General features: G+C 40.0%; 1 protein-coding gene across 1 annotated transcript in view; it reads right to left on the bottom strand.

Annotated features, from left to right (window-relative positions):
* Positions 1 to 8,105: 8,105 nt before the first annotated feature.
* The window catches only part of LOC143719431 (FGGY carbohydrate kinase domain-containing protein-like), a 36,977-nt gene continuing 30,159 nt past the window's right edge, over positions 8,106 to 14,923 (bottom strand). Inside the window, exons 6-12 of the mRNA XM_077209780.1 lie at positions 13,620 to 13,681; positions 13,402 to 13,552; positions 12,752 to 12,826; positions 12,498 to 12,622; positions 11,090 to 11,165; positions 8,390 to 8,451; positions 8,106 to 8,263 (exon numbers count right to left, since the gene is read on the bottom strand). Coding sequence (XP_077065895.1) covers positions 8,176 to 8,263; positions 8,390 to 8,451; positions 11,090 to 11,165; positions 12,498 to 12,622; positions 12,752 to 12,826; positions 13,402 to 13,552; positions 13,620 to 13,681 — 639 coding nt within the window. The 3' untranslated portion in view covers positions 8,106 to 8,175. The remainder of the gene's footprint in view (positions 8,264 to 8,389; positions 8,452 to 11,089; positions 11,166 to 12,497; positions 12,623 to 12,751; positions 12,827 to 13,401; positions 13,553 to 13,619; positions 13,682 to 14,923) is intronic.

The following is a 14,923-nucleotide window of genomic DNA, read 5'->3' on the forward strand; positions in this document are numbered from 1 at the left end:
GTATTATCGAGTCCACTTACTGGGGTGAAGATAAGTACCAACCTTCTACTGGCTGTATTATATGTGGGTTATACACGAAAACATTATATATGAGGAGAAATGACATAAAAAACGGAGTCCAGACGTCTGAATGAGAAGACAGCTGTTAGGATTTGTGATTGCAGTCGCTGAATTCTTCCGTCTTACTACCCCCGCTGTCCAGAGCGAGGAGGTTGGCCGTGACCTTAAATTTCACGGAGTGGATGAGAGTGACGTGAGTTAATGCTGTGTCCCACGGTGTGTGGTTGAAGTGGAATTATTGAATGCTTACTGTACAGAATTCTGTCACGTGTCCATCGGTCTTGCCTTGTGTTACAGTCGGGAGTTTTGAATGTGAATTATAAAAAACATGAATTATAGAAAGCATGAAAGGCCCAGTTCCTCATTAAGGCCATTTGGTTCTACTGTGTTAAGAGTTAAAATCCAGAAAGCGTCCCGTTGTAGTAGGGACTTCACTATGTCACCTCCTCGCTGGGATTTTGGTTTTTCAATACCCAAAAATTTTAAGGACGCATTGGAACCATGATTAGCTTGTACATAATGCCTCGCAATTTCATAGTCCATATTTCTGTTATGAATTGCTGCTTTGTGTTCTGCAATGCGTAGTTTGAGGGGGCGTTTAGTCTGACCTACGTACTCCAACCCACATGGACATTTCAACATGTAAATCACATGGGTGGTGTTACAATCTTGTATTTTTTACCTGACTGGGGATGGAAAAATTGCTTTGTGTCATTTGAGTTAGAGCAATGGGTGCAGTGCCCACATCTTTCATGCTGTAGGATTACAAATTTTATTTAAATGTATAATTGAGCTTCCAATACAATAGCATAGAAACTGAGAAAGTTTATTAGTGTGAATTTTGTATCTAAGGTAAATGATGTCACAAACCTGCCTGTTCCTGTCTGTCCAGCTCTCTATTGTAAGTTAAATTGGTCAGAGCACTGAGACTATCACCTTTTGTCTTTATGCACTGCCTGGCCATTAAGATAATGTGAAGGTATCGGTGAAGAGTCTGGCTGATTGGATTAGGATATTTACATCACACTGTTATGCTGATTAGATTAGGATTGGTAACAATCTCAGTCTAGGGCACATTCCTTAACCCAGATGCCTCATTTACATGCTTTTGTTTCCACCTTTATGTAACTCCTCCCCCTGAAAGGGTATATGAACTAAATGTATACTGCCTTAGTTAGACTTGATTGAGATGACTACAGCGACGAAATAAAGAACTTATACCTCAACAATCTCCTGGTCTGCAACTCTATCTTTTCTACACTTGAGAAGAAGAAGTTCACAACAGATGGTGCCCTGTGACCCGGATGGAGAAACTGAAACTCAACAAAGAATGAACTTTTGAAACTTCAAAGCTCAAAGATCTCAACAAAGATCTGACTTTCCAGTTCCAGACTGAATCTTTTGAATCCAGAAAGATCTCAACAAAGCTGCCTGAGTTCGCGAACTGAATCTTAACAAAGATCTCAACAAAGCTGACTGTGTTCCAGAACTGAATCTCAACAAAGATCTCAACAAAGCTAACTGAGTTCCAGAACCAAGCTCAACAAAGATCTCTGACTGAGTTTCCAGACGGAATTTTTTCCATACAACAATAATTTGGTGAGTTTCACTCCATTCAAAGAACCGTTGAAAAACCAGTAAAAATTATCCTCTGTGCCGTCAGAGAAAGAGTTATCAGACAGCTGTAGTGTTTGATTACCCAAAGTTATCCTTTAGAAGTTGTCTTTTAAAGATTAAAATATATCCTCTGTTCAGGCAGGGACGTTTTTAACATCACATGTTAAAAAGATATCCTCTGTGTCAGGCAGGGAAGATTAGTATTATTTTGCTAATTATTTGTTTTGTTGTTTGTTACCTTGTGGTGTTACCCTCTAAAAAATTTCTTTTAGAGAAGAGAGTTTGATCCTCTGAATAGTCAGGGAAGTTGTTGGTATCCTCTGTGCAGACAGGGAAGATTTTAGCATTCAAGTTAAAATATTGTTAGCCTCTGTGCAAGCAGAGAAGAGGTAGTCTTACAGGCTATTTATTTTGGTTACCCTTTTAAAAGTTTTTCTTTTAGAGAGGAAAGTTTGATCCTCTGTTTCAGGCAGGGAAGAGTTAGCAATACATGCTAGTAATTTTGTTTTATCCTCTAAAAAGTTAGGAAGGTGAAAGATCCTTTCCGTTTCTTTCAGGGAAGATTAGCGTAACGTGCTAATATTTTGTGTTTCATCCTCTGTTTCTGGCAGGGAAGTTAAATGTGATGTGTTGGTAACAAGGAAGTTTAACAATAGTTGATTTGTGTTAACAAGCGTACCCTCTGTAATCAGAGAAGTTTAGTGTTTGTTTGTGTGGTAACAAAGAAATCCACAAAATGATTAAGAAAAGTGCTAGACTAATCTCCACAACTAAAAAAGGTGGTCTTGCTAATCCTTTGTGGTCAGATAGCGAATTTAAAACACTGTTAGGAGAACAGATGGATCTAATAGTCACTGAAAAAGTTAGACAAGAACTAACACAGAAATATGAGATTCATCCAGATAAGATTTGGTCTATTGAAGAATGCAAGAAGGTGTTAGGTGCATGTATCAGAAAGAAAAACATGAAAGGCATAATCTGTTGCCATAGGGAATTTAGCTTATCCATTGCACAAGAACAATCTAGGTGTATAGCTAAATTAAAAGAACAGAACAAACAAATGCACACTAAGGTGGGCCATAACAAGGCCTCAACCAAATGTGACTCAGAAGACCAACAGTCAGATGAAACTTATCCTGACTTAAAAGCATTCTTTGAAACAGATGTAGACATCCCATCAGTAACTGATAAGCCTGTAGATTCAGTAAAGGTTTGTGTTGCAAGAAGATCTCAGGGAATTGAGGGAACTGAAAGTGTTCCTACCAACTCTTCTGTTGTCCAAAACCAAACTGTTGCCAAAGTACTCGGACCTAGAGACATAGAAAGACTATCCCAAAGCTTACCTTCAGTACGCACTGATGTTTCTGAATTTAGAAGGGCATTGATCAGTCAAATGCGTCTTTACGACATGTCGTTGGCAGAAGTCACACAGCTGATGTCACAAATTCTAACTGAATCTGAATTCAACAGTTTTGAGTCTGCTGTTACTTCTGAACTACAACATGCCAGAAAAGATGAATTGAGAGAGGGAGTTCTGAAAGCGTTGAAGAACATTGTTGGACCTAAAATTGACTGGTCGAAGATCACTAGTTCTTTACAGAAGAAGGGTGAAACTGTTAGTGAGTACACTCAAAGATTTTGCCAGTCAGCAGCAGCATACAGTGGTATAGCTGACACTTCAGAGAAGGTGCTAGAAGATAATGGTCCCCTAGTTCGCACATGGTTTGATGGTCTGTTGTCACAACATAGAAAAGCATTGCCTTTCTTAGACTTAACATGGTCCACTAGAACCATACAAAACCACTTGGAGAGGTTAGCTACTTGGGAAAGAGACTCTGATGTCAAGGCAAGAGTAAAAATTGCAGCAGCATCCTTTAAGGTCAACACAGAGAATCAACAGAAACGCAAATGTCCTAAGAGAGAGGGCAGTAGTTGTTATTATTGTGGTAAACATGGACATTGGGGAAAAGAGTGTAGGAAAAACAAAAAGAACTTTAAACAAGTTAACAATGTTACTCAGCTCCTACTCAGTCTGCTTGCTACTCTGAAGCAGCCCGTCCCCTCATCATTAAACTGGGGCAGCTGGTTGATGTGTTAACCATTTGGGCTGTGAGTGCTTTATTTCCCCACTAACTTGCAACAGAGATAAAAGACTTTGTTTTTTGTTTAATAGAACAAAAGGAAAGTGACTATCTCAGTTTTTCCTTTGGGGGACACTGGTTAAAGTAGACTCACAGCCTTAAATGTTATTTTACAGTACAGGCCTTTCATCATTAATAGTGTTAGATCAGACTGTAAATGAAAAAAAGCCCTCATGCAGTGTCCACAATAATGCAACAGAGATAAAAGACTTCTGTTTTTGTTTAATAGCACAAAAGGAAAGTGACTACCTCAGTTTTTCCTTTGGGGGACTCTGGTTAAAGTAGACTCACAGCCTTAAATGTTATTTTACAGCACAGGCCTTTCATCATTAATAGTGTTAGGTCAGACTGTAAACGTAAAAAAGCCCTCATGCAGTGTCCACAATAATGCCAAATATTGTCTTACAGCGTGCACCTGTCACAAATTCGTCCTCATGTATGATGTCTGCTATGACTGAAGTTTTGTTAGAGGATGAAGGAGAAATTACTCACGATTGTGTTACGCTTACATATACACCTATGAGTGAAGTAAAAGAAAAAGGTAACAGACGAGCAGGTTATGCAGTAACGTCCACCACGGAAGTGTTAGCTTCAGGACGTCTTCCAGATCATTTTTCAGCTCAAGCTGCAGAACTAGTAGCCCTAACAAGAGCATGCACGCTAGCTTCGGGATCAGTTGCTAATATCTACACAGATTCCAGATATGCTTTTGGGGTAATTCATGATTTTGGTGTCATTTGGCAAACCAGACAGTTTCTAACTTCTGCTGGATCCCCCATTAAGCATGCTGAATTAGTGAAAGATCTAATGTTTTCCATGAAACTTCCAAAGAAATTAGCAGTGATCAAAGTGAAAGCATATCTCACAACTAATACTACAGAAGCTAAAGGTAATGCTCTTGCTGATATGGCAGCTAAACAGTCTTGTTTCTATGCAACTGTACAAGTGTGTTCAGGTAGTGCAGCACAGAAGAAAATGCTGCCTCCTGAATCAATAATTGATCTGTACAAAGACGTTTCCTCCATTAGAACCAAAGTGACATGGGCCACATCAAGTGATGTTGATTACAGCAGCTGCAGTATTGTGTCAGGGAAGGAAAACCTAGACTCATGTGTCACACTGTAAGGTTGTTCCTGCACCAACAGGGATAGGTTAGGACACAGAACCAGTGAGGAGCCCCGGGAAGAACCGAATGCAATAGGCTTCGGGGGTTAACCCTGGGGTGAAGACTCCCTCATAGGCCCTATCCTAGTCCATCCTTACCTCACTGTTCTTTAGGTGTCAAAGGAATTAAGAAATAGGGAGAGATGGAACGACAATAGCAGACCCAGAAAAAGTTTACAACCCTAGTGTTTGAACAAATACTGCTCTACTGCTTAGCAGACTCGGAAAAGTTTACAACCCTAGTGTTTGAACAAATACTGCTCTCCTGTCTTTTGTTTTCTTTCTTACTCTGTGCAGATACCACTGATGACTTCCCGAGACCCATACGCACTGACCTCGTCATCTGCGTATGAAGCCACAAGAAAACCTCAAGAAACAACTTGACCCACTTCCGAGACAACTATCACAAAAGGATAAAGAAAAGAAAAAGAAAAAAATACACAACGCAGAGACTACGAAACCTTCAATCATCCATCGACATGATCAAGATTGTCCTACTACTACACATCATGAAGATCGCACAAAGTCCGGACTCCAGAAACAACATATTCTTAGAGCTGATGAATATGTCACAAATGCCTTGTTTGCTGGAAAGAAAGCGTGCATGTCACATCCAAAGATGACTGCATTCCAGGACTCACTTGTGCACAAACATGTTGGTCCAACAAGACATTCTTGATCTTTCAGCAAATTACACCAAGATGACTGAAGATAATTCTTCATGGTTCAGAAACTTGATTGATCACGAGAAAATCACAGTTCCAACCAGAAAAAACTTCACGGACCCTAAATTTGCATGTTTGTTTCTGTGTCAGCATGCAATTGCAGAAAAGCAAACATAGAACACGCATTATGTGCCTGTAACGATCACAAGTTACAAGAATGAACTTTTAAGTCTTTAAATTTGTATTTTATGAGAGTTATTTAGAACTCTCAAAGGGGGAAATGTAGGATTACAAATTTTATTTAAATGTATAATTGAGCTTCCAATACAATAGTATAGAAACTGAGAAAGTTTATTAGTGTGAATTTTGTATCTAAGGTAAATGATGTCACAAACCTGCCTGTTCCTGTCTGTCCAGCTCTCTATTGTAAGTTAAATTGGTCAGAGCACTGAGACTATCACCTTTTGTCTTTATGCACTGCCTGGCCATTAAGATAATGTGAAGGTATCGGTGAAGAGTCTGGCTGATTGGATTAGGATATTTACATCACACTGTTATGCTGATTAGATTAGGATTGGTAACAATCTCAGTCTAGGGCACATTCCTTAACCCAGATGCCTCATTTACATGCTTTTGTTTCCACCTTTATGTAACTCCTCCCCCTGAAAGGGTATATGAACTAAATGTATACTGCCTTAGTTAGACTTGATTGAGATGACTACAGCGACGCAATAAAGAACTTATACCTCAACAATCTCCTGGTCTGCAACTCTATCTTTTCTACACTTGAGAAGAAAAAGTTCACAACAATGCTTTCTAAAATTCATGTTTTTTATAATTCACATTTTTAGTTAATTATAGACATGTTGTTAGCGGGTCTGCATGTACACTTTTTTTGTGTATATGTTTGTGTGTGTGTATATACATAGGCTATCTATCTATCTACATACAGGGGGGGTTGGGGTTCGTGCACTTGCGCGCGCCGAGGACTGAAGCACCTTTTAGACAGGACGCGGAACGCTGCGCTGCGCTTTGAAACCTATTAATTTCAAGGACTTCCAAAGATACATAACAGCTACAAATATATGCACTATGCAAGCACTATATACATGATTCACCCTATTATACTTTATCGACACAAATTGATAAGTCAAACAGCAAACTGCCATCCCCAAATTGTCTATAGCTACATAGTCTGTCTTTGACTTGAACAAGGGTTAAATTACTCGTCAGGCTACAGAATACCATAATTCCTCCGTTCTATTTGGCCTAAGAAATCGAGAGTCACGCAGACCTATAACAACCCAGCCACAACATAATTGGGAATAACATGCCTTACCTTAACAAGAAATGGATTTCAAGGACTTCGCGCGCAGATCAATGGCCTCCACAGTTTATATTTTTTCTATGAATCTTTGAGTTAACATGTAGCCTACTAACCATGATTGGAATTTGCACCGCAGCGCCACCACACCTTGATGCTCATGAATAGCATGTACAGTTTTCTTTATAGAAGTGAATTAGGGTTAAATCGCCATCATACATGCATGAATGAATGATATTTTGCTATTTTAGACACAATTCTCCACGATGATCACATTACACAAAACTGAAATTGCACGTAAAAATGAAACATTGTCAATATTTTTTGAGACCCCCCCAAAATTTCATGAATCACGTTTTCAGGGGAGCCCATGTCTTATTAAGGGGAGCCGAGCTCCCCCTAGCTCCCCCGTAGTTCGCACCCTGGTCGAAACGTTAGTCATTCTATACTAATAAAAATATTAAAACGTTCTGTGCTCCGGTCCTGCTCCTTGGTCCTAGCTAGACCTTGGGTCCTTTTCCTCAGATTTTTGTGTCCTGTTCTGTGAGCACTAACTAGGCTGAAGCGCAAGTGACTCCTTTCTACTAGAGCAGGGCTGTTCAATCGTTTAGATGCCTCAGATCCCCATATATGATCATTCTCCTGCGAGGAACCCCACCCTAAAGTTAAAAAGACAACACACAACCTCACTCACTCACACAATCACTCACACACTCACACACACTCACACACACACACACACACACACACACACAAACACACACACACACACACACACACACACACAAACACACACACACACACACACACACACACACACACACACAAAAACACACACACACACACACACACACTCTCTCACACACACACACACACACACACACACACACACACACACACACACACACACACACACACACAAACACACACACACACACACACACACACACACACACAAAATAATAAATATTGCAAAAGTATATATTTTTAAAAGCCTTTTATTGCTCTGAAATGCATATTACAACACTGATTCTAGTTATGGTCGAACACTTGTTTATAAAGTGGTTTCATCTGGTGATATTTTCCTCACTCCTGCTCATTTGTGTAAAAGGCTGAACACTTATAATGTTAAGATGAATACAAATCTAGTGTTTTTGGTCATTTGAAGCAGACTCTTCTAGTGTTTAATCTGGCCGTCTGTGTGTCAAACTCCATCATCCTCCATCAGCGCCACACACTCCTTCTGATGATCATAAAGACGTCGAAACACAGCGTACTTCCTTCTGTAAAAGCTTCACACACAGAGACCAATAATCATTCATTACTCATGCAGGAGACATGAATCCTGATCTATGACTGTATTAAATCTCTGCTATGTGGATTAATGCTTTATTACGAGAAACATCATTGGATGGCACCTTTCTAGAGCAGGGTTTGGTCTGACGACATGCCCGATTCTGCTCATCTTCATCATTGCTTCCTGAGAAGAGAGACAAGAGGTTCGGTGCATGAATTTACACGGAGAATACACGGTATAAAAATAAATGCAAATTAATTAATGTAATGCGGAACTACTGTTACATACGCGGGTTCTTTAGGGACACATAATCTGTAGCCCCGCGCCTTAGGCAGTTTTTTGTCAGGTCGACGACTGTCCAGTGAGTGAGTCACAGACAGCAGCACTAAGGACGAGTATGGCGAGTGGTGGCGACCCACAAGAGTTAGGCCTGTTTTATGCTTCTACGTCAAATCGGCGGCGTACCCCCGCAGACCCCTCTGCGATGCCACGAACCCCTCTCCGACCCCTCCACTCTGATTGGTCAGATGCACCACGATGCAACGCAACCTGACGCAGAACCATAAAACGGCCATGACGCCGTAGGAGTGACGGCGTAGTTACGCCGTGGAGTTGACGCAGAAGCATAATGAGGCCTTTAGAGGACCCGCCGGCCTCTTTAAAGGGGGGGTGAAACACTCAGTTTCAGTCAATCTCATGTTAATCTTGAGTTCCTATAGAGTAATATTGCATCCTTCATATCTCCAAAAAGTCTTTAGTTTTATTATATTTATAAAAGAAAGATAGGCTGTACCGAGTCTTTCCGGAAAAAACTGAGCGGGTGTGGGCGGAGCTAAATAATCACGAGCACGCAAAGCATTTGCGTTGAGAGCGTCTGGAAGCTGTGACATCCCAAAACAAACCATGGCTAACAATCAGATTCAGCCATACATTTTTGATCCCGAATCAGATCCCGTGAGATGGGCAGTGAAATGGGGGAAAAACGCAAGGTCTCGAGAGTTTTTTAAAAGTAGAAATTATTTGAACTTGGTGTTTTTAGAACACCGTGTCATGCGCGAGTTTTACAACATTTGTGTGTGTTTACTCGTGGTTTATGAGGACATGATTTGGTTTTACAATAAACAACAAGACACCTACAGTGGCCAGCTAAACAAATGTATTTAAACACACACACACACACACACACACACACACACACACACACACACACACACACACACACACACACACACACACACACACACACACACACACACACACACACACACACCATACATCCCATGCTCCATAGATACATTAACTATACGTGATCATGTTGTTTACTTGCTGTGCTTACACGCCGATAGTTAACAACACACGACATTGGAAGCAGTTTTACTCACCGCCTGCGGTTCCAACGCACGACCGTGAACCTTTATCAAGACTGCTCCATCCTTAAGCATTAGACGATCTGCAAAAGCCGAGCACAGCGCTTTGATGGGCATACTGCCTTCACTCTCTCGCTCTAGGCTACAGGTGCGCGCGCGCCCTTCCGGGAGAAGTGCCTTTAGGACCCGTATAAGGAAATTCCGGCGCATCTGACGTCACACACGCCCATACTCGAAAAAAACTTTCTTAAACTTGTGACAAACCGGAAGGAGTATTTGTGGCACAGAAATACTCCATCAAACCTACAACTTAATTTTTGAAACTTTGTCCATGTTTAGCATGGGAATCCAACTCTTTAACAGTGTAAAAAACTCACTATGCATGAAAAAGCATTTAACCCCCCTTTAAGATCGCAAGTTTAGGAAAACTTCGGTTTCCCAGTCAGTTACAATTAATTAAACCAACAAGCTTCAATATTAGGTTTTCCGTTTGACCAGCAAAACATTCATGACTCATGACAGCTGTTATCTTATCTATTTATCCAACCCATTTAAAAACAATCTGTCAGTGCCATCTTTCGGACATTCATCATATTGCATTGGTTTTCATTTCTTGTCCTCAGAGCACTAATCTGTTTAGTTTTTAGTTACACATTCTACATTGATTAAAAAAGAAAATCAAATGTTTTATTAATGATAGTATTATTTTATACAGAAATATTTTTTTTTATATAATTCAGATGAGAATAAAGTTAGTGTTAATTAAAATTAAGGAAAACAAATATATTGAACTGAAATATCAAATTAATTTTAAATTAATTCAGGTACAATTACCATCAATGTCAATGTTATCAATGTCTTTTTTTTCTTTTTATTAATTTAATTAATAAACGAATTATATATAAATATTGTCAATGCACTACAAATAAACTGGTTATATGCCTTTACTTTCACACAGAGAAAGAGAGAAATGTAGTAATACACTAGGTGGTACAGCCTGAGACATGCACAATTAAAAAAAAATTGCCTTCTGCATTTTTGTTTTGCTTTTCGCTCCATTGTACCAAACTGGTATCGAACCGTGACTTCTGTGTACCGTTCCACCCATAGTGTGTGTGTGTGTGTGTGTTGAACCTGTATGGAGTCACAGTCAGATGAAGGACAGGCTCCGATCACAGCGGCTGAGTGTGTGTGTGTGTGTGTGTGTGTTGAACCTGTATGGAGTCACAGTCAGATGAAGGACAGGCTCCGATCACAGCGGCTGAGTGTGTGTGTGTGTGTGTGTGTGTGTGTGTGTGTGTGTGTGTGTGTGTGTGTGTGTGTGTGTGTGTGTGTGTGTGTGTGTGTGAGTGTGTGTTTTTTACCTGTATTGAGCCACAGTCAGATGAAGCACAGGCTCCGATCACAGCGGGTGTGTGTGTGTGTGTGTGTGTGTGTGTGTGTGTGTGTTGAACCTGTATGGAGCCACAGTCAGATGAAGCACAGGCTCCGATCACAGCGGCTGAGTGTGTGTGTGTGTGTGTTTTGTACCTGTATTGAGCCACAGTCAGATGAAGCACAGGCTCCGATCACAGCGGGTGTGTGTGTGTGTGTGTGTGTGTGTGTGTGTTGAACCTGTATGGAGCCACAGTCAGATGAAGCACAGGCTCCGATCGTAGGCGGCTGAGTGTGTGTGTGTGTGTGTGTGTGAGTGTAGAGACCTGCACTTCTGCGAGACTACCCCGGGACCCAGCGCAACCGAGTGCGGCGCGGGACAATATTTGATGGGTGAATGCGGGTGCGGGCGGCAAGATATTATTGTGTGCGGGTTGCGGGAAAATACATTTTTTTGTGGGAAATATAGAACAAAATAAAATAACTAGAAACACATAAACCGTTATTTATCTAATGCACAAGCAACAAGGATAACTAAAATAAAAACGAATTACAGGCACATGGTCGGAAGCTAACTCTCGCGTGGTTCATAGGCGCAGAACAGCCAAGCCTACCACACAGAGGCAAAATGTCTGCACCGCATGACACACGCCATGTACTTTGCATTCCAGCTTCCAGCGCACCATCGGAGAGGGCTTTCAGTATTTGCGGTCGCATACTGGAGCAGAGACGGATTAATCTGAACTCCTCATCAGTGAACGACATGCTATTCCTGCATGGGCACATTAAGTAGTCATACAGTTTTTTTTTAATTGTTTTAGTTAATTCAGTTTTTTTATTTATTTAGCTAAATATTTAAAATTGGTATATTTTGTTATTGAGGAATAAGGATAATTTTTGTTTAATGTTTGAAGGAATTGCTAAAAGCAAAGGCGGCATTCTTAAGCAGTATTAGGCCCTATATATAGGCTACTTTTGAACATGAAAGAAATCCAGTTTTATTATTATTATATAATTTATTAGGCTATACTATAATCATTATGGTATATTTTTATTTATGTACATTTCTTACTTTTTTTACTGTATTTATTTGTTCTAAGTTCCTTGTTCAAGTTCATCCATTGAATTAAACGCAAATAAAACAAAACATTTGTTTATTTTCCGTTTCTTTTTTTTTCTTTTTTATATTCAACAGGGGAGCAAGTGAAAAAAATCACAGAGTAGCAGGCAGAATATGCAATGTATTTTAAAAAAAAAGTACTTATACGTTTACCCGCGGGATTTTGCGGGCGGGAGCGGGACGAAACTTGATTGTTGGGGGCAGCAGCGGGAGAAAACAACATATATTTTTGCAGGAACGGGATAAAATCCGTCCCGCGCAGGTCTCTACCATGTCAGATAAATGAGTGAGTGTGTGTGTGAGTGAGCATTGACCCGTGGTGTTGGTCATGTCATGTCAGATATATGAGCGTGTGTGTGAGTGAGCACTGACCCGTGGTGTTGGCGTGTGTCTGTACGAACAGCGCGTTCTTGCTCAGCCCCCCGCACAGGAAGAGGGTTGTGATGTCATATCCTGCCTCTTTCATGGCATCTAGGATGTGTCTGGTGCCAAGCTTCATACAACAGAGACACACAATCACATTAACACTGTAATACTGAACACTTAGTTAGTGTGTGAGTGAGAGTGTGTTTGTGTGTGTGTATGTGAGAGAGAGTGTGTGTGTGTGTGGTGTGTGTCTTACAGCGATGGCCTGAATAGTTGCTAGATACAGCAGAGCTAAATCATCCAGTGTCTGTGATAAAGTGAGTCCCACAACCTGCACACACCAGCAGTGACATCATCAATCAACTCTCCACCACTGCAAACATTAGTTATAAAAGCTAAAACTATCTGATGTGTCTTTTTTCTTAATGGTTAAAAATAAGAAATTATATTAAACGTAAAGAAAATCTTTCTTTCTAGAACGTAAAGAAAAAAGTACTTTCTAGGGCTATTAACATTATTTTCATGACATTAAGCAAATGTCCCTGTTAAATCCACATTTCTGTCCTCTGAAATAAAGGAAAAAAGCCCAAAAATATAATTAAAAAAAAAGATTGTCATTACTATAAATGTTAATTTGGAGTTCATTCTCAATATTCTCATTCTAGCAGCAACATAGCAACTGCCTACCAACTACACTAACAACCCTAGCAACCACCCACAACATCCGAACAACTGCCTGGTGCCAAATTTTGCCGCAGTAAGCACCACTCACATATTCTGCAGAAAATGTACGTCCAGTTATCAGTTTTATTAATAAATAATAAAAAATTAAATTAAATTAAAGGCAGTACAATGAAAACTATTATATTTTTTCATCAGCACTGTAACAAGCACAGCGTTCCTCACCGATCCCCGTGATGTCTGGTCGGCCAGAGGAGAGCGGTTGCCGTGGAAATCAGGCCAGATGTGCAGGCCGGCCGTCAGCTGCTCCAGCTGTGCTGCGTCTCCAGACATGTGCTCCAGATGGAGGTTCAGGCAGGAGTAAACGTGTTTCCCACTGCAGAGAAAAGCTCAGCGATCAGACTGAGTGAGAACAGAAACGCATCAGAGCGACTGATGCTCACCTCTTCTCCGCCTGCTCTTTCAGCTGCCTGGAAGCGGCGTGTCCGTTCACCACATGGTCCACCTGAAAGGACATGACATCGCTCTAATTAAGATATTCATATATTTTCATGTAAACCATCTGTATATATAGCGTATTATGTGTTTATTGTAACGTTTGTCACAATGTCCTGTAGTACAGTGATGACTGTCTGGAACCAAGCAGCCAAACTACCAACCAACCAATAAACTAAAAAAACAACAGCCAACCAATCAACTACACCAATCAATCAGACCAAACAACCAATTTAAAATATCAACCAAACAACCAACCTAACGACCAACAAAACCAACCAATCAATCAAACTACCAAGGAAACAACCAACCAAAAACCAAGAAAATAACCAAACAAACAACCAAACAACCAAGAAACCAACTAATAAACCAAACAACCAAGAAAACCACCAACCAAGTAAAAAAACGACCAATCAACCAACAAACCAATAAAGACAACAACCAATCAACCAACCACCCACCAACCAAGAAAACAACCAACCAACTAATAAACCAAACCAAGAAAATAACCACACAACTAATCAACCAATCAACTAAACCAACCAATAAAAACAATCCATCAATCAACCAAACCAAATAGAAAACTAACCAATCATCCAAGAACAATACAACCAATCAACCAAAAAAACAATCGAATCAATCAACCGATCAATAAACCGAGAAAAAAAACAACCAACCAAATCAACCAACCAACCAACCCAAGAAAAACAAAAAAAACCAAACAACCACTCCTTTCAAGAACAAAACAACCAATCAATCAACCAATAAACCAAGAAAAAAACCCAACCAACCAATCAAATTAATCAACCAACCCAAGAAAAAACCAACAACCAATCGAATCAATAAACCAAGAAAAAACAACAACCAACCAATCAAATCAATCAACCAACCAACAAACCCAAGAAAAAAACTAACGAATCAATCAACCAAACAAACAATCAACCAAGAAAAAAACCCAACCAACTAATCAAAATCTACCAACCAACCAATAAACCAAGAAAATAACAAAACAACCAACCAATCGAATCAATTAACCAACCAATAAAAAAACAACCAACTACCCAACCAATCAAATCAATTAACTAATCAACCCAAGAAAAAAACAACCAACCAAGTAGAAAAAACAAACAAACCACCAATCATCCAAGAAAAATCAACCAATAAAACAAACAACCAACCAATCAAATCAATCATAAATCAATCAAGAAAAAAACCCAACCAACCAATCAATCAATTAATCAACCAAGACATC

Source organism: Siphateles boraxobius, unplaced genomic scaffold, assembly GCF_051911475.1.
Source record: "Siphateles boraxobius isolate OS27281-9 unplaced genomic scaffold, OSU_SipBor_1 63, whole genome shotgun sequence".
In the NCBI taxonomy this organism is placed as follows: domain Eukaryota; kingdom Metazoa; phylum Chordata; class Actinopteri; order Cypriniformes; family Leuciscidae; genus Siphateles; species Siphateles boraxobius.